The 20,663-nt window shown below is 39.9% G+C and overlaps 2 protein-coding genes across 3 annotated transcripts; one reads left to right on the top strand and one right to left on the bottom strand.

Annotated features, from left to right (window-relative positions):
- Nucleotides 1-5,459: 5,459 nt before the first annotated feature.
- Nucleotides 5,460-9,493, bottom strand: LOC128741442 (heterogeneous nuclear ribonucleoprotein M). Of its 2 annotated transcripts, none has more exons than XM_053837262.1 (6): nt 9,381-9,493; nt 8,594-9,163; nt 8,019-8,139; nt 6,449-7,351; nt 6,252-6,387; nt 5,460-6,179 (listed from the first exon to the last, which is right to left on the bottom strand). In XM_053837262.1, the coding sequence occupies exons 2-6, from the start codon at nt 9,064-9,066 to the stop codon at nt 6,124-6,126; spliced, it is 1,689 nt and encodes a 562-aa protein (XP_053693237.1). In that variant the 5' UTR covers nt 9,067-9,163; nt 9,381-9,493; the 3' UTR covers nt 5,460-6,123. The 2 variants fall into 2 exon arrangements, with proteins under 2 accessions (XP_053693237.1, XP_053693238.1); XM_053837263.1 differs by having other exon boundaries at nt 8,594-9,160.
- Nucleotides 9,494-15,321: 5,828 nt separating this feature from the next.
- LOC128743183 (JNK1/MAPK8-associated membrane protein) lies at nt 15,322-16,494 on the top strand. Its single transcript, XM_053839711.1, has 3 exons — nt 15,322-16,016; nt 16,080-16,214; nt 16,279-16,494. The coding sequence occupies exons 1-3, from the start codon at nt 15,398-15,400 to the stop codon at nt 16,416-16,418; spliced, it is 894 nt and encodes a 297-aa protein (XP_053695686.1). The 5' UTR covers nt 15,322-15,397; the 3' UTR covers nt 16,419-16,494.
- Nucleotides 16,495-20,663: the final 4,169 nt, after the last annotated feature.

Below are 20,663 nucleotides of genomic sequence, written 5' to 3'. Positions count from 1 at the left end.
CTACATGTTTATCTCTGCACATTTCGGCCCGCGGTGCGAGATTCGTTGAGTCTTTGATAGAACTTCCGTGTGTCGTGGAAGCGGTACAGCTGCTTGAGTTCTTCCCACTGCTGCTCTTGGTGGAGCAGATAAGAGTCTGGTTTGCTGTCTCCGCTTCTGTTTGTATCGCTCCACATTCTGATGGGTGGGTGGCTCTACGCAATATTTGTTCCCGTTCACCATGCAACAAATCAGTTCAATATTCAAGAGCCTCATGCCCATGCGGCCCGTAGTTTGGCCATCACCTTTAAACAGTAACCATTAGTAGATTTAGTTACCTGAAACTCAAAAAAACAGCTGAATGTTGACCAACACAGTCTACTTGAAGCACCATTTCATCAGGTGGTTGATGATTTCTTGAAACTCCTCGTTGATACACACAACTAGAATATCGTCAACGTAGATGAGAAGGAACGACCGTACAGTAAGCTACCCGGTCTTTAAGTCCAAAGTTAAGTTCACCGGGAGATTTTGTTCTGTAGCGATGGTCAGTAGCATTCGGGACGTGACTTGACGGCCTACAGAAGCGGAGATTTTATCAGAATTGATACCGTACTTCTGTGAGAAACCCAGGGTGACCAATCTTGCCTTGTGCCAGACATTTCCGGTAATATCTTCCTCCTTCTTACATTTATTCTTCTTACACCCACTTACATCCAACAGGCTTACGACTCTCGGGAAATCTATCTCCCAAGTAAATTAATTCAAGAATGGCCAGGTAACTCAAACTCAATAAAAGCAAAGCAAAGCCTCAGTGCTACATACCGTTACTGAAACTTGACCTGTTTTTATACGACAGGCTTCGCAGTCATCTATTGAGTAGAGGACAATAGAGGGGCTAGTGCTACGATCCTATTGATTCTCTGGAGATCCCATTTACACTGGAACTGAGGAGTACCAGCATTATTAAACCAACAACACACTTTGATTGTAAAAATTCCAGCTAAACAGTCATCAAAGAGATCTGGTTTAATGATGGTAGGTACTCGCGATTTACTGAGTTACTTTGGTCACTCTTTTTATTGAGTTTCTTTACTCCCAAGCGTTTTCTCCATCAATGAACGGAACTCTTCGTCCTTGGCTGCCATCCAGTACTCATGCTTGGGGTCATTGATGACCTGGTTGATAGTTGCGAGGGTCACGACCATCGCTTGATGTCTCACTATAACGCAAAAGCGGATAACCTTTCGGTTGACGACTAGATTCTGACTTCGTCGTTATCGCATTCGACCAATATGACATTTTCAACATGCGCTTCCGTGTAGTACTCCGTTTCGATCGGAGAGCTTCCAGACTCGTCATCGTCGCAGGCGTCTTCTTCCTCAACTTCTTCAGCAGGTTTAGCACCAGAATTGATCAGCTTGCTTGCAATGTCCAATTCGATCACCTCTTCGGATGGCATTATCATGTCACACTAAATGCTTCCGGCAAAGCAAACTCCTCAACGGAATTGACATCGCGACTAGTGATTAACTTTATCGTCTATCGATCCAAAAATCTGAGGGGTTATGCACAAGACACGACCGCATAGGTAACATAGGACTACGTAAGTCCCTTTGTAGCGATAGCAGAATGTATCCATGTATGTAATAATACGATTCTTCATGTATACAACCTACATACGCAAAGTTTATCAAAGTAGTAATATGTATACATCCAATCCTCAACCGATTTTGGGGTTACATCCATGAATTGATTGAATCTATTTTATTAAAACCAATCGAAGTCACACTAAACCAAACAGTAAATAAATTTTCATGATCTGTTTTTACGTTGAATAGCGCTTTTCCTCTGGTAATCGATAGACGGTACGCGCGAGTTTTTAAAAAGCTGAAAAACTTGCGCAAAACTTTTCTGTAGTTTACAAAAGAAGAAATTGTTGTGTGATCCTTAAAAGGACCGATTGTTTGATTATCATAGCTCTAGTTTGCAATAAACTTGCACTAACGTACCTAACGTAATTCTCTTTTCGGTAAATTGAAGTACCGATAACCGCTAACCAGGCACGGCTTGTTGCAACGGACCAGCCAGAAAGCCTCAACATCTATGCAATCGACGAAGCCGTTCGTATATGGTCATGCATGAGTTACGATGAAATACCAGGCCAGGTGGTCAACTGCAAGTGACATGGCATAATTCTGGTCGTTTTGTTGTCGCGAGCAGCATATTTCCTGCCAATTCTAGAACTTCAGCAGCCAGATATTCCATCACGGCAGCGAGACAAGTGCTCCAGCTCCAACACGCTCAGCATACTTTCCTTTCCTCAGCAGCCGATGAACACGACCAACTGACGACAATGTGCACCGTAAGGCAAACAATGTTTCACATACAAGCTTTAAAATTATGCCCCGGATGTGACTCGAAAACTGCCTGTCCGATGTGTCGCAATCTAGCTGCTTGCCGATGTCTCGCCAACGAAAGCCACTGAACGAATGACGATGCGCAGTAAAAGACATAGCAGCCAAAACCATATCGTTCACTGGCGAATGAGTCGATGGATTCTTCGGTTCGTTGGCGTCTCACTTGGTGAATTTGGATGTCTTCGTTGCCTTATCCGGGGAAGCAGCAACAGCTGAAGCTCAACAATTTTCGATCGGATTCTATAGGGCGTAAATTAATCACAATCATAAGCAGGCTTAACCGTTAGCTCATATCGTATATTTCTGTCATCCGTGCTAGGGAAGCACTAACGTGGGAAGGCACGAATAAGAAAATAATTCAATTTTTCAATGACGCGCATTGAAAATCAAGTGTTCTATATTTTCAATATTTTCCAAATCGATTTTTCGATCAATTGGTGTAAATATCTTGGAAATCTATTGAAAATTGACTGAATTATAAGCCGAAGCGTGAAAACGCATTTCCACTTTCATGACGTCATTTCCAACAACCAAGAATTCCGGTAAAACATAGGTTTATTATTTTCAATTTTTCAACTTTTCTTCATTTGGGCCAATTCTTAGAAAATTTTCCAATCGATTGGTGTAAAGCAAAGCAAAGCAAAGCCTAGGTGCTACATTCCGTCAGTGGCGACTCGTGGTGGTTTAGCTTACCTGTTCAACCAGCGAAAAATACAAATTAATACGCAGCTTTTTTATTATCGAAATTCTATATTTTATTCATAAAACAAACATTAGGGGTATTCACGTAGCGCTTGCTATGTTGCGTAAACGGTGTATTTCGTGTATATGCTGCCGCAATTCGCATAGCAGTTCCGGTTTCTATGGAAGCGGTAGAGTAGCGGCAGTATAAATACGCAATACTCCGTATACGCAACATAACAAGCGCTACGTGAATACCCCTATTATTTAAATAACAACGGAATACGGCGGTTTACTTTACCAGCAAACTCGTCTCTGAATTTTAACTACGAACCTAAGACTTTCCGTTCAATTTACCTATTGAACCAAATTCAAGAATAACCACCACACGCACCACAAGCAATATGCGTAAGTTGTTCAATGCTAAAGATGAACGAGTTAATGAGAAAATTTGGCGAATAATGCATGCCATCCCCTTCGTACCAATACATTGTTCCTGGTGCTAATCTCTACAGCAACGTTCAAGCGTCGTATTGAACGTTTTGCTCATTAGCTTCGTGACTAGATAAAATGGAATCAAAGCGCAGGCCATAGGGATATGTGGTAGTAAGTTGTTCAATGCTGAAGATGAACGAGTAATGAGACAATAATGCGCCCGCGCTTTCGAGTAAAAGCTGTTTCACATTCTCTTTTTATCTCCTTCGTACCCAGAATCAACATCAGGAATAATGTGTTAGTATATATGCTTGTGCATTGAGATCAAAGCAACGTTCAAACGTCGTGTTGAACGGTTTGCTCAGCAGCTTCGTAAACTAAACTAATAATTTACCGAATTATTCGTATTGCATATGCGTCGGTTCAAACGAAATCATGAACTAGTGATGAAAAAAAAATTTGTCGGGTTGAATTTTGTTGCCTGTCCTATGAACAGGTTGAACATGCGGACGAGTCGCCACTGCATTCCGTTATCGAATTTGACCTTCTGTTCTTACGAGTGCAGGACAATTGCAGGGCCAGTTGCTACGATCCTATTGATTCTAACAACCTCTCCCAGTCGATAATCGAACTTACGACGACTGGCTAATTAGACCAGCGTCATATCTCGAAGCCAACTGGGAGGCGATTGGTGTAAGAATATTGAAAATCAATCGGGAAACCACTAACCTATTAGCGTTCAAAACTTGACCACTTTTCGATAGATTTTTTGGAATTACCCCCTATACCAGCTACCTTCCTGAAAGACGTAGTCCTATGTCAAAAACGATACGCCTTATGGTCCAAAGAGTAGCCAACAAACAACAACAGGTCCGTGGTTGAGTTCATCTTCTTGCGTTATTACTTGGGAACATGGGCGTATGGCGAACTGCGCTACTTTCAGCTTCGTAAAATCGTACCACTGGAGATCTCCAATCGTGTCTTGTGGACTGACTTCGATGATAAGCGATTCTGCAAGTACATACGATGCTTATGGCTTCAGCCCAATAGAACTCCGAAAGCTCAACGTCGAATAATATGCAGCGACTCATCTCGACCAAGAACCGATTTTTTATTCAACGACCACATTTTGCTAAGTAGATTGCTGTGTGATCTGTGCTTTGATGTCTTTTTTCCTATAAAAGTGCTTCCTCGCTCGTTCTGGTTCAGGGTGGCATGTTTAGTATCCATCTTTAAGCATTTGGTTTGTGCGCATCGGCTTGTGACCGAGCACAGCCCGACCAGACCGGAGCGGCGGAACGGCAGTGTTGTTAATTTGTTTGTAGACAGCAAGCTGAGTCGTCAGACTCAGTTAGGATGTTCTGCATATCAGCGGCAGTGGGAGGTATGTCGAATATAAATGTTATACAGAGTGGGCCCCAGGATACTTCCTTGAGGCACACCTGCAGGGATGTTAAATGTTTGCGAACTGACACTATTCTACCCGGAGATACCCGGAATACTCTACCAGACAGATAGCTTCTGATGATCTTGATAAGATACGCCGGAAAATCGTATCGATGCAGCTTGAACACCAAGCCGTCGTGTGTATAATGTACTAATCTATATGCTATATAATTGAATTGTTATACTTTCCCTTAAACATCAATTAAGGGCAGCTTCAAAGAAACGATTATGTTACCAATAAGCACGAACTAGACTTCCTACGCTTTTTTCCAGCGCTCCCGAGTCGTCGGCAAAAAAGAAGGCATCTCTTGGGATGGAACTTCTCAACTCAACTGTCGATGACAAATTTGTCCGAGAAAAAATGACTAATATCGAGGAATTTCTTTGTTTTAATTTTACTACAAACTTTTACAGTTCCGAATCTGGTAAACTTTCCTAAACTATCCAGTAATGCAGGATCTGTCATCTTCAAATCACTTATTTTTGATTGATATTTCATTGTTTATTAGTCATGCACACCACTGATGGTGTTTAGCTTACTTTTGTATAGTTACCATTTGTATTCAACTCGATTCGAAGTGGATACAGTTAGCGTCAACGATGTGACGCAGCTAACAGCATTAATGTATGGAACAAAGAAAAATGTAGTTTCCTTTACTTTCGTCAATACAGCTTTCTAGTGATATACGAGAAAAGCAACGTCTACGCGCTAATATTAAGTAGTGTCACTTATGCTAAGTGTTTATGTATGAATGTGTGTGGAAACCGAACCAAGAACTTCGATCATTCAATTTCGTCCTATAAAGTAATATAAGCGTATCCCTTTAAAAAAAATCCAGCCAATACGAAGTTGTCAACCGAAACTATTTTGAGTGTTGCTACGTCGGAAAATCAACGCCGGAAAAAAGCTGACCCAACTAAAACTTAAGACTTAGCGGAGAATAAAATGTCCTCACGCTCAGAGTATCCTCCAAAATATGCTGCAATACCGCGATTGTCAAATAAAACCAGAAACTAACTGAAAAACTTCGTACTCAAAGGTCCACAATCGCAACCACACCCACACGATACAATTCACGCGCAAAATGCTGTGTTGCTGGCAAAGCATTTTAACATTACGGAAGGGTTCTCAGGACAAAAGTGCTGAAATACTCGATTATACTTAGAAGAAAGTGACATCAACGGTGCGACCATCGAAACGCGAACCATCCATAAGTTCTGAAAGAAAAAAAAATCGAACGTTCGTTAGTTTTGAGAAAGCTTCTTCTAGCGAGTATTTGGTAAACTTACTTATGGCAACTTCGGCATCTCGCTCTTTGGCAAAGCGAACAACTCCCGTATCCTGACCACGAATTTCAGCGAACTTAACTTCCCCAACATCGCGGAACTTATCTCTCAATGTCTGCCAAGTCCACGAGGATGGCATCTGAAAAACACCAACAAAATGTTATTTTTATACATTAGCTTTAATTTGATAAATAACTTACGTTACGAATGATAATCGTGTCGGAGACTTTCCGGTTGCCATTATTGATATTTCCGTAATTGCGACCATAATCATCATTCGGTGCAGTGCTGTAGTTACGGACGTTGGAAGATCCGAGATCATAGTCATTTCCTCCGCGGTTACCTCCACCGCTACCGCCGAATGCTCCAGACGAATAATTTTGGTTGAAATTGCCACCGCCCAGACCACTGTCGTTGCCACCGCCTCCGCCACCACCGCCGCCGAGCGAACCTAAACCGGCCAGCGCAGATGCCCCAGATCCACCGAGTCCCGCAAGACCACCACCGCCAAGCCCACCGGCGCCAGCAGCAGCTCCCAAGTTACCCAAGCCAGTTAAGTTTGACAGACCGGCTGCTGCCGCATTGCTCAAGATAGAATTTTGCAAATTACCGGTCAAATTGGACAGACCAACCACGCTGCTCAACTGAGCAGCAAGATTCGAATTCAGCCCAGAAAGATTACTACCGGCTGCCCCAAGCAAATTGCCAGCGAGTGGAGGTTGAACCGGAGTAGGAGCCGCATTCTGGATGGGATTGTTCTGAAGTTGATTATTTTGCTGCAGCGATGGGAGATTGCGGGCAACGTCCTTCAGAGGTTCACCGTTCGGTCCCAGACCGATGCCGACACCCTTCAAACCTTCCGGCAGACGGTTCAATTCGCCCTTCTCCAGCACGCGATCGAGGCGGACGGTCATGCGACGGTCGAACAACATTTGATGATCGAACATCGAAATAGCTTGAACGGCTTCCACCGGATGATCGTACTCAATGACTGCGAAACCTCGACTGTTGCCGTCCTTGTCGACGGAGAGGTCCACATTCTGGACCTTACCGGCAAGCTTGAAAACTTGCTTCAGCTTTTTAGCATCGACCTTGTAATCAAGCTGCAGAAAACGACGCATATTTCGGATAGACGAGAATAAAAGAAAGAAAATGGAAACATACCAACATGTGACTAAATAATGATTGAACTGATTTGCCAGAGATTCAATTGTGTTTCACAGAATTTGTTACGATTTGCTAAGGGGATGATTCGATTTACAATATTGAAATGGTCAATTTGTTTTAACGAGAATTGGTATTGGATCAGTTTTTGTCGACTTTAATTTTGCATCTGGCGACGATGCAGAATTAAATAACCTCCGAAAGATGAACTACCACAATTACATATATTAATAAATTGCCACGAGCAATCTTTTTGACTACCGAAACCATTATAGAATAGGTAAAGTTTTGTTGCTAATACGAGATTCGAAAACAAACATTTAGAAATTGCTGTTTGACCTTATCACATAACCTTCAAACGTTCGAAACAGATTTTTTTTAGACTGACCGTACTCAAGAAAAAGAACGAAAACTGAAGAGTAGAAAAAATTGTTCACAAGAATTCTATTCGGACAGTGAAGGTTCCTGTTGCAACCGGTTTTTTTTACAAAAAAAATAGCAATATCAAAATATAGTACTCTGGACAGTCAAATAAGGCAGCAAACGAAACAAATCTGTTTTTTCTATGATCCGCACAAGGAAAACATACTAAATAACCATACTCACATTCGCGATGAAAATACGGGTATGCAGAGGCCCCTGAATACCGAGACCTTCCAAAAACTTGATGCTGAGACCGTAGGTATTGAAGTCCGGATTGAAGCCAACGCCATCGTCACGTCCCGAGCTAAGAGAGCAGAACACCACACAGAACGACAGAAATAAAATGATATGAGTTGCCAACAGGCTCAGGTACGCTACGGAAATTCCTACTTTCAATCGTAAGGTGGTAGATTAGGGATTGATGATGGTGTTGATATCCGCCAATGCGTAATGCAAAGACATTTGTGGGAAAATCCAGGGAAGCAATACTTATGACTGCTAAGCTTCTTAGTTTGACAAGAGATTTTATTCGATTTTGACACGAAAATTAGCCGTTATTTTCCAGAGATAAACCTTCGTGTTTATCAATTGAAAAACAAAAAAAAAATGAAAATAAGGCATTAGAAAAGCCCAAAGAGATGTTTTCCAAACTGTTTCTGCCCGACTACCAAACCAGAAAACATCAATGAATCAGTCGAATAAACTCTCTTCTCAAATCGGAAATCTTACTGACTAAAGAATACCAAACCAACACATACATTCGGTCGTCATCTCGATCGCGCCGACGATTGTCGTTGCCACCATCGCGTTCATTGCCACGGAATGACTTGGGTACGACGCGACCGTATTTGTCCCGCTCGTTACCGTAGTCCTCCTTGATAACCAGCTGGCGCCCGTTGATGTCGAAGCGATTCATCTTATCCAACGCCAGTTGGACGTGTTCCGCTTTTTCGAACTCAACAATTCCGCAGCCACGCGGTTTGTTCGACTCATCGTGGAAAAGCTCAACAAAAGACACATCTCCGACCTCCTTACGGAATAGATCCTTCAGATCCTGCCAACGGTACTCGTACGGTACGTTGGAAACGTAGATTCGCCGACAATCACTACGATCCCGGTCGCGGTCGCGGCTGCGGTCACGATCGTTACTATAGCGGGAGTTGTTACGTCCACGATCGCTACGACGGGAGCGGTCGCGATTGTTCTGCTGATCATTGTTATCGTTATCCATGGTGATTTAAAATAGAAACACTGATTTCGATCGAACTGATATACCAACTAGACCCGCTGCTAAGGAAACGAAGACTGTTGAGCCAAACGACGCACTGCTACGTAAAACAAAAACGATAGGTAAACAACGCTTAGGTTAGGTACAGCAGAAACGAACTGCCTGGCAGAAAAGAAAAAATACAAGCAAACCAGTACGGCGGAGCCCGAGCCCCATTTTCACCTGATGGCAAAACTCGATTTCAGCAATCAAACATTTTTGTCCAACAATCGCTCAAAAAACGCACCTGAGACGAAAGCTTCAATATAAACACATACCTGAGTACTTCAGCCGCAAAATTCAACCAGTTTTATCCTTAAAAATAGAGCTGAAAAGCGTAGAATCTAACTTTTTACCGGCACGTCGACGGAACCAACACACTGTAGCAACTGAAAATTGGCGAATAATCGAAAATGGCGGCGTCCGCGGCCGGGCCAGGGATGCCAGCGCACGTCTATACACAGAATGCTTATTGTAAAAGTGGAAAAAGTATAACAAATTTATGCAATTTATGATCTTCATTCACTAAGTCAACCTACAATTCTACACAATATTTAAAAATAAAATTGAAATAGAAAGTTTAAAAAACCGCAGTGATATTACAAATTTTTTGTCCTTTTTTAATTTGCACATAAACTGCAAATGTAAAGTAAACCTGCACATCTGGCATGCCTGATGAGCGGCGTCAGCACCAGTGTTGCCACATATTCATCTGTACTGGGAGGTAAAAAAACCTTTTTCATCTGTACTTTTGCTTTCAAAAATCTGTACCAAAATCTGTACCACTAAGTTTGTTTGTTGCATAGAAAAACCTGGTTTGTTAGCTTTAAACAAATTACTTATTTCTATAATGATATTTATACATACTCTTGTTAAATTTAAACATAGATACATTTTGTTTTGTTTGCATTCATGCCAAGAGGTGCTACTCTATTGATTACGAGTAACAATATAAAAAAAATGAGTTTTTGACATCTAAAAAAATCTGTACCTATCTGTACTTTTTGTCAAAAATCTGTAATCTGTACCGTACAGAATCTGTACCAAAAAAATCGGAAAAATCTGTACTTTTCCAGATAAATCTATACATGTGGCAACACTGGTCAGCACTTCAGCAGCAGCCGGCTTTAATAAAAAATTTCGAAACGAGTTTCGAATGGTGCGAATTCGTCCGAATGTTATCAGCTGCAAGGGGACATAATCAATGCAAAATGGAAAACGGATCATATTGCGCACACCCCACTAAACAGGACTCCACAGTTTGAAAGTGCGATCGCACCTAAGTGCGAGTACGAGTGCGACCTGTCAAAAATTGCATGCACTGCTTTTCTTGCTTTCGGCTCCCATGTTTTGTTTTGAAAATATTTTAAGTTTGCATTTTCTCAAAAAAATACGACTTTCACTATCCACGGGTACTGTTATTCGGCAAATAATACAGCCTGAATTCGTTAATTGGGCCACGATTGCACTCCAGCTGATTCGCTAATTGGGCCGACTGACAGTTGTTAGAAATTTCTAAACTCGAAAATTCCATACAATTTTGACATTCAAGTTGTCATATAGCCCAATTAGCGAACACCCAATTAACGAACCGCCCAATTAACGAACCACCAATTAACGAAACTTTGCTGTACTGGCATTTGAAATATAACGTTTAAGTACGTTATTTTAAGTGACCAAAATTAACGATATTTTCGATACAAGGGCGATATTTTTCGAAACCTTTCGAACCAACACGATCCCGCGAACACAACGCATATCCGCAGTTAGAGTGACTATATACAGAGTGGCGACAATGTCAAAATTGGAATGATAATTATCTGTCAGTGTCATTCCAATCGAGCAGACGACCTATCCAACGCGTATGCAGGAAAGAGAAAGAAAAACCTTGGAAAAGCCGCCTTGCATACATTTGGGATGACTTGTCGCCACTCTGTATATAGTCACTCTATCCGCAGTGAGTCAGGTAACACAGTAGGGACGGGAAAGATATAGGTAAACAAAAGCTTCATTCGACAAGTAGTTGGCGCCGCGGTAAAAATGATGATATTTTTATTTCAAGCTGTCAAAACACATAGAAAACTAAAATCTTCAGAAGCGAATTTGAATTTTTTTTTAAAATACGCGCTTTGGAATCAATCAAATGTTATGGTTGGGTTAGAAAATAACATATATACTTACTATAATTTTTATTTGCCCGCATTTTATTTAAAACTGTTAAAATTTTATTACACAATAAATACTAAACAATAAGGACATTGATTCAGCAAGCCTTGGATGAAATATTGTTATAATTTTGCTGAAAACCATTAAAATTACCTTAAACAATTAAGTAGAACACTTTCATGAATATATCTGGATCTAAATTTTTCGGTCCCGTATCTATAAACATAACCATACACACCTAAACTAAATCCGGATCTCAATTTACTTGTCCTAAATACACATTTCATTTGCAACCACCAGTGCGCTAGCTAGAAAATAAGATTTCTAACCCGCTGCAGAAAATTTAATGTTCGCAATATTTATTTTACTGAGATTTAAATAAAAAATGTTTTGATTTGTATATCCATCCATCGAAAAATTGTAACTGATCATCATTTTCCTAGTTCGGACAGCTAAATGTAGGAGTCGCATGGGCTTCATTAGTTTTGCGTTTATTCGCCTATTGACAACTGACAATATCGATAATAATGTTTAACCATTGCGCTTAGAGTGACTATATACAGAGTGGCGACAAGTCATCCCAAATGTATGCAATGCGGTTTTTCCACGGTTGTTCTTTTTCTTTCCTGCAACGTTGGATAGGTCGTCTGCTCGATTGGAATGACACTGACAGATAATTATCATTCCAATTTTGACATTGTCGCCACTCTGTCTATAGTCACCACAGAGAACAGACATTTATGTTCATATAAAATTTCATCCAAATGGTGTGTAAAATTTTAAACGAAACAGTAGCGACATCTATCTCACGGTGCACCTGTTGCGCTACGGCCATGTTGCCATATTCTATATATATTCTTGCTATGTTCTTCACTTTTGAATAACTGGCAACTCGAATGTTAGTTTCTGTAGCAACAACTGTTTGTTTTTTTATTTTGCTTGCAACTGTGGAATTGGAAAATTATTATCAAGTGGCACAACTTCCTGCATTGCATGAAATCAAACGTTCCAATAATCGGCCGTATGGACCAAAGGATGAGGATATTTGTTCGTTAATTACTATATTCCATGGGGTGAAGAAGCTAACGTTAAAGAAGTATGTTTGACTCGACTGTTGCCGGTTGAAAATCTTGTTCTACTGCAATGGAATACGACATGTGAGATAGAGGACAAAGTATCTTGTTTGGAGGATAAAATAGACAACCCACAATTTATTTAGTCAACTGGTCGGATGTTCTAAAAAAAGTTGTCTGTTATTGGAAACGGAATTCGTTACAATATTTTTTTCGAAGATAGTGCAGAAAAACTCGTACCGTTTCCCAAGTTGTGAATTCTACCCTTCATCAATTATGTTGATGGCCGCTATCTTAGTTACAAAAGGAAGCAATATTTGCGAGTTTTGTAAGCAGGATCTAGGTACATAAAATAATTCGAGGTTCTTGGAAAGAATTTAGTTTTACCCATGAGAATTATTGTTTATTATCATTTATTTTGTTTTTTGTCGTGTTCATAGCAAAACACAGCACCAAAAAATGCTCACAGCGTTTGTTTTCTTTCCCAAAATTTGGTTGCTACAGTTACTACAGCAATGCAGTTGATATAGTACTGTTGTGCGAGGAAACAAAGCAATCAAAGCTCGCTCTATCAGTGATACGAGCGCCACGTAACGGGAGCATTACCACTTACTTTTAATATGGCGGCTTAGATTTTTACACATGCCACGAGATTAAGATGAATGTCTGTTCTCTGTGTAGTCACTCTAATTGCGCTCATATTATTTTATCGATATTTTGTACATTTGTTGAAAAACTACAAATAAATAAATTATTGGCGTAACTAAGGGGGGGCCAGGGGGGGCTAAGCCCCCCCTAGGAAACATTTAGCCCCCCCTAGAAAAATCAGGCTGGATTTTTAAATTTAAGAAAAAACTATAGTTAGATAACTTTACATAATAAAAACTTGAGAGTAATTTTTATATGCATCACTACTTAAAGTTCCCATGCATCAATGTATATTTAATTTTAATATGTCAAGGAAATAAAATGGTCGAAAAAATGCCAGGGGCTACAGCCCCCCTAGAAATGAGCGCTAGTTCCGCCAATGAAATAAATATTTCCCAATTTTAATTTTTTCATTTTTGTTTATTGTATTAACCCGACATATAACTCTTACTGTATGCGCTTACACGAATCCCCGTCGAACTGTCAGAATATTTATGAAAGCAAAATTCTCGCGTCACTTTTGATTTCGTCCAATGTAACAATTCCACCATATTAAGAAAAACGAGATCGAAGTTCTTCGAATTCATCTTTAAATTGTTTCAAAATGAAATAATTTTCAGTCATTCACTCAACGTGGTTGATGAATAATAACATTCAATATTTAACGGAGATTTTAAAAATCTAATTAAAACTAGGCAGTTTTGGTTTATTATGGAAAAAGTTACATTGGACTGTTTACCATCTCATGCTGTACTTTGGACGGTTTTATTTTTCCAGGCTATTGCACATAAATTAAGCGAGTTCACCGTAAAATACGTGCGTTGCCGTGCTACGCTATTTTCGAGGCTATTTTTCAATATTGGGCCGCTTGTTTCACTTAAAATGCATAAATAATGCGAAAAAAAACTTTCACTTGCTAAACGTCCAATGTACAGATTGGGTTTGTTTTGATTTTTTTTGCACTTTGGACATCAGATGAGAACGACCGAAGTAACAGTCAGTCATCCGTAATTCGAATGTGCACATTGGACATTTTGATAATGCTAATTTTTTCACCTCAAAATAATTCTATTTGGGCAGGCGTTTTTGTATAACATAGAGTTTAAAAAGAGCAATAATTTGTTGCGATAAACCGGATTTGTTTACATTTGTTACATTGGACGAAATGCAAAGTGACGCGAGAATTGTTTCTTTCGTTTTTTCATCATATTACAATATGATACAATTACTTACAATATTAAATCTATACAATACAAAACCTCAAAAATATTATATATTTTACTACAGCAAAGTTTCTTTAATTGGTGGTTCGTTAATTGGGCGGTTCGTTAATTGGGTGTTCGCTAATTGGGCTATATGACAACTTGAATGTCAAAATTGTATGGAATTTTCGAGTTTAGAAATTTCTAACAACTGTCAGTCGGCCCAATTAGCGAATCAGCTGGAGTGCAATCGTGGCCCAATTAACGAATTCAGGCTGTATTTTGTTTCCTTATTATTCATTTTACTATAAAAAATGCATGTTAGGCTTCTTTTATTTGAAATGCTTGTGGGCGACACAAACCTTTTACAGACAAAAATTGACGATGAATTTGACACCATCTTGTGGGATTTTTTAAAAATCACCAAAACAGCAGAAAATCAAATTAACAGTATCTAAGGCTTCTTTGAACTGTTAACAACGAGATTCAGTGACTGATATAGATTAAAAATTGAAGTGACAGATCAAAAAGTACAATTAATTCGATCGATATAGCGTTGTTGCATGTTACCCCCGCTGTTGCAAGTTACCCCATTTGACGGCACTTTTATACAGCCTGAATTCGTTAATTGGGCCACGATTGCACTCCAGCTGATTTGCTAATTGGGCCGACTGACAGTTGTTAGAAATTTCTAAACTCAAAAATTCCATACAATTTTGACATTCAAGTTGTCATATAGCCCAATTAGCGAACACCCAATTAACGAACCGCCCAATTAACGAACCACCAATTAACGAAACTTTGCTGTATTCAAATAAATAAATATCGATATTTGTTTATGTTGATATATCCCATCCTCAAGCAAAGCAAAGCAGTGCTGCCTGGTACACTGACTTGATTACCTAATATTTGAATAACTACGGCAACACACCGACTGAAAAGTGCACACATAAAAGTTCTTCAAAAATCCATATTTCACCACAAGCCACAATAGAACGTGCATTTTATTTTCAGTGAAGATTGCCCGAATTTTCCCTTCAGAAACTCTTCACTGACACACACAAAGGTGAACACCTGAATTCGACATAAATACATTTATTGTTAAACGTCACAACAGAACACCAAAACACAACGGAGTGCAAGTTTTTGTTATGGAACGAATTCTGAATTTTATCACCAAAACTAGCTTCCAGCAGCAAAGCTAAGATGCTGAAAACAGTAGACAAGTGTCCCGGTTTATACTGTGGCCGATCGTTGCTGGAAAATGCGTCGCTCAGTGAGTGCGGTGCGTGTCTACGTGGCTTCCGGGTGAACGAACAGTACCTCTGTGCACCGTGCCGGAATGACCTCAGCGAGCACGATTGGTTGTATCTGGGCTTTATGGCAATATTGCCGTTAATCATCCACTGGTTCTGCATCGATTTGAATGCCCAGCAGAGGAAGTTCACCAGGGGTGAACTGATACTGCACGCCAGCGCCTGCATCGAAGTGTTGGGGTCAGCCGTCCTCACAATCCTGTTTACGGACCCCATCTTTGAGCTGCGAGTTAATTCCTGTGGTGTACGCAAGCTGTCCGACTGGTACACCTTGTTCCACAATCCAACGCCCAACTATGAGACGACCTTGTACTGCACCCAGGAAGCGGTTTACCCCTTGCAGACTATGATTTTTCTTTTCTATTTGTTTTGCATCACCTTTATGATGATCATTCGGCCGTTTCTCAACATTAAATTCTTACCATTTCGCGGAAAAATGGCCGTCTACTATGCGTTATACATCTTCCCGATACTCACGTTGCTTCATGCAGTCGCAGGAGGACTTATTTGTAAGTTGTATTGATAAACTTAGTTGACCATAACGGAAGTGAATTTAATTATGACTGTTTTAGATTATTCATTCCCCTACTTGAGCATAGTGATTTCAGTCGTTTCCAATGCGCTTCATTTCTCAATTAAGCTGGATCAAACAATGAAATCTCTCCTGGAAACATCCGTTACCCAGATGCGCAATGTAACCATCATTCGTGAGTATAAAGAAGCTTTCCCATAAATTACCTCATTGTCGCTACTTATTGCTTAAATTTTCAGTCGGTCATTGGCTTCTGCTGGCGTATGGTATTATTTCGATACCTTATGATATTTCCTACTTTTCGTTAATGCTCGTTCCGGTGCCAGCTTTGTTCTACATATTCACCGCAAAGTATACCCATCCGGATAATTTTAAGTAGCTTAGTAAGTGACGTAGGTACCTATAAAGTAGTTCACTGAATGAGTGTTTGATAGCAGCTATTAAACTGTACATAACTGAAGGTTATCTTGAGCTTTTAATGTCTAAAACAGTCGAAACTTTATGTGATCTATACCTATAAAGAAGGATTTCTGTCTGTCTGTCTGTCTGTCTGTCTGTCCTGTGTTCCTTATAGAATCAAAAACTACTGAACCAATCGGCGTGAAAATTTGCATGTAGAGGTTTTTGGGGCCAGGAAAGGTTTTAGTGATGGTTAGAGACCCCTCCCCCCACTAAGAGGGGGGGCTCCCATACAAATGAAACACAAATTTCTGCATAACTCGAGAACTAATCAAGCAAATGGAACCAAATTTGGCATGTGAAAGTTTTCGAGGGCAAGAAAATTTTCTAAGTTGAATTAGGACCCCTCCTCACTTTAAGAGGGGGGGGGGGGCTCCTGTACAAATGAAATACCAATTTCCTCATAACTCGAGAACTAATCAAGCAAATGGAACCAAATTTGGCATGTGTGTGTTTTTGGAAACAAAATTTTTTTCTATGATGAATTGGGACCCCTCCCCACTTTAAGTGGGGGGGCGGCTCCTATACAAACGAAATACAAATTTCCTTATAACTCGAGAGCTAATCCAGCAAATGGAACCAAATTTGGCATGTAGGTGTTTTTGGAGGCAAGAATTTTTTCTATGATGAATAAGAACCTCTCCCCACTTTAGGAGGGGGGGCTCCTATACAAATGAAATACAAATTTACTCATAACTCGAGAACTAATCAAGCAAATAGAACCAAATTTGGCATGTGGGTGTTTTCGGTGACAAGAATTTATTCTATGGTAAATTGAGACCCCTCCCTCTTTATAAGGGGAATTGTAACTCCTCTCCCCTTTAAGAGGGGGGGCTTCCATACAAATTTCCTCATAACTCGAGAACTAATCAAGCAAATGGAACCAAATTTGGCATGTGAAGGTTTTCGAGGGCAAGAAAATTTTCTACGGTGAATTAGGACCCCTCCCCACTCTAAGAGGGGGGGCTCCTGTACAAATGAAATACAAATTTCCTCCTAACTCGAGAACTAATCAAGCAAATAGAACAACATTTGGCATGTGGGTGTTTTTTTTGGTGACAAGAATTTATTCTATGGTGAATTGAGACCCCTCCCCTCTTTATAAGAGGAATTATAACTCCTCTCCCCTTTAAGAGGGGGGGCTTCCATACAAATTTCCTCATAACTCGAGAACTAATCAAGCAAATGCAACCAAATTTGGCATGTTAAGGTTTTCGAGAGCAAGAAAATTTTCTATGGTGAATTAGGACCCCTCCCCACTTTAAGAAGAGGGGCTCCTGTACAAATGAAATACAAATTTCCTCATAACTCGAGAACTAATCAAGCGAATTGAACCAAATTTGGCATATGTGTGTTTTTGGAGACAATTTTTTTTTCAATGATGAATTGGGACCCCTCCCCACTTTAGGAGGGGGGTCCTATACAAACGAAATACAAATTTCCTCATAACTCGAGAACTAATCCAGCAAATGGAACCAAATTTGGCGTGTAGGTGTTTTTGGAGGCAAGAATTTTTTCTGTGATGAATTAGGACCTCTTCCCACATTAGGAGGGGGGCTCAAATACAAATGAAATACAAATTTCCCCATAACTCGAGAACTAATCAAGCAAATAGAACCAAATTCGGCAAGTGGAGGTTTTTGGAGGCAAAAATATTTTCTACGGTGAATTAGGATCCTTCCACACTTCAAGAGGGGGGGCTTCTACACAAATGAAATACAAATTTCCTCATAATTCGAGAACTAATCAAGCAAATGGAACCATATTTGGCATGTGGGTGTTTTTGGAGGCAACCATTTTTCCCATTATGAATTAGGACTTCTTACCTTTTTAGAAGGGGGGGGGGCTCCCATTCAAACGAAATACAAATTTGCTCATAACTTTAGAACTAATCAAGCAAATGGAACCAAATTTGGCATGTGAGAGTTTTAGATGGCAGAATTTTTTTTCTGTGGTGTATTACGACCCCTTTCCCTTTTAAGAGGGTGGGCTCCCATACAAATGAAATACAAATTTCCTTATAATTTGAGTACTAATCAAGCAAATGGAACCAAATTTAGCATGTAGGAGATTTTTGAGTCTTGAATTTATTTTATGATAGTTAGAGACCTCTCACCCCTGTGGTAGGGGGCTATGGACTCTCATACAAATAAAACAGAAATTTTTGCGAAACTCAAAAACTAATCCAACTCGAGAAATTCGAGACTCTTCCATAAAACATTAATCAATAACAAGACCACAAAAACTATCTATAGTAACACTAGATCATTCAGGACGAGCCGGTCGCGAGTGTTGCCGGTGACCCGCCGTCGGAAGCGCCGCCCACTGGGGGGCTTGCAAAACTCGAGATAGTGACAAAGATCATCCGAGATTCATGATTTATGTACAACACAGGTTAATTTGTGGCAATACGAAGTTTGTCGGGTCAGCTAGTAAATTATAGATAGCAAACTCCGTAGCTCGAATTCATTTTTAAATTTTGGCATCAGCTTTTCTTGCTCTTGGATTATTCTTGATCATTCAAGTCATACCAGGCATTCAAGGCAGACTAACTTCAAATGAATGAAAATGACGCCTTGTCTACTCCTGCGCCTCTCTCATCTAACTAAGCTAAAATTGTAATCAACAATAAGATAAGGTGGTTTTTGTGAGCGGTTGGACATCACCCGGTTGATTGGTTAAACTTGAAACTGGTTGAAATTAAATTAAATTTTCTGAAGGTTTTGGAGCGTCCTAGTAGAATACGAAACCTGAAATTAAATTAAAAAGGAAACTTTCCAAATAAATTCTACTATGTATTGAAACCGGTTGGCAAAAAGATATTTTTTAACGTTGTAAGGATGATAAGTAATGTGTCTTGCCATACCGCGTTATTTGGGCTTCCCTACTGGAATAAATCAAGTGTTATTAAACACTTGGTACTTGAAATGTTGGGACTCTCTTCAAGGTGGCAGCGCTCTGGCCAAAGAGCTGTGAAAGCTAAATGAGAATGTTATGCGAATTCTGGAAATCCTATGATGGACATACCAATCCAGTATAACACCTCCAAAATTTCAAGTTATTGCAAAAATACGGTTTTGGCTAGGTTTTCACGTATCAACTCAATTATTTTCCAAGCAATTTTAAGCATTTTATACATTTTTGAAAAGCTTACAGGATAAGCTTTCTGGATATGTATACATTTATGATGGTTCTACAAAAGTTAGACGAGATTTTCAATTAAATATGAAATTTAACTAAAAAAATGGATTTTTTTTTTCACTTTAGAGATCCTTAAGTCAAAATTTCAGTCAAATCGATCAACATTTGCAAATTTGAGACCATTTTAAGAGTTGTAGTTTTTTTTGGTTTTCATATGTATGTGTGTCCGCCCAGTTAGTTTCGAGCTACGATGCTTGTCTAACAAGCCAGTCGTCGTATGTTCGAATCCCGGGTGTGTGTGTGAGTGTGTCTGTGCGTGCGTGTGTGCAGAGATTGCTGAACATAACGCAAGAAGTTGCATCACCAAGATATGGCCGGAACAAGTTCTAGGTCTGTACGTCTGTAAACCCAAAACCCCATGAATGACATAACGCATGACATGGGTAAATTCAACGTTTTTGTTGTAAAACATGTCCAACAATTTTGTCGACAAGACATGATTATAGTTGCCCGTAAAAAGTTATACTCTGTTGCAAAAAAATCAGACATTGTCGAAATTCATAAATTAATTGAAGCCTTGAATGGCCATACGAAAAAGTTTGAATGGCCAATTTTATATTTTCTTCCAGTACCTTGTTCATTTCGTTCTCCAAAAGTGTGGGATTTTTTGTGAATTCTGTGAATAAAATGTCCCAATACAATTTTCTTTTTGCCATATTGTTTTAAGCGCCACCGGGACTCTCGATGTCCTCCATCAGGCATTTATCTGCTACGAAGCGCGGCTTGGACTCTTAAGATCCTTTGAAAGGAACTCTCGCCGATCTTGTACCCTATAGGATCTTGACCAGATGTCGTTGAAGTAGAGGACGCCTCTGGGACCCTCCTCCACCAAACGTCATTGAAGCAGGTTGTTCCGCCGAGACTTTCAACTTCCTCCAGCAACCGTTCTTATGTTACGAAGCGCTGCTGGCACTCTCAGTCTTTTACTGTCGGTCGTTACAGTTGGGATTGCGACCATCACCGA

The sequence above is a fragment of the Sabethes cyaneus genome, chromosome 3, assembly GCF_943734655.1.
Source record: "Sabethes cyaneus chromosome 3, idSabCyanKW18_F2, whole genome shotgun sequence".
Lineage (NCBI taxonomy): Eukaryota > Metazoa > Arthropoda > Insecta > Diptera > Culicidae > Sabethes > Sabethes cyaneus.
The sequence above is the reverse complement of the archived record's forward strand: the minus strand, read 5'-3'. Positions and strand labels throughout refer to the sequence as shown.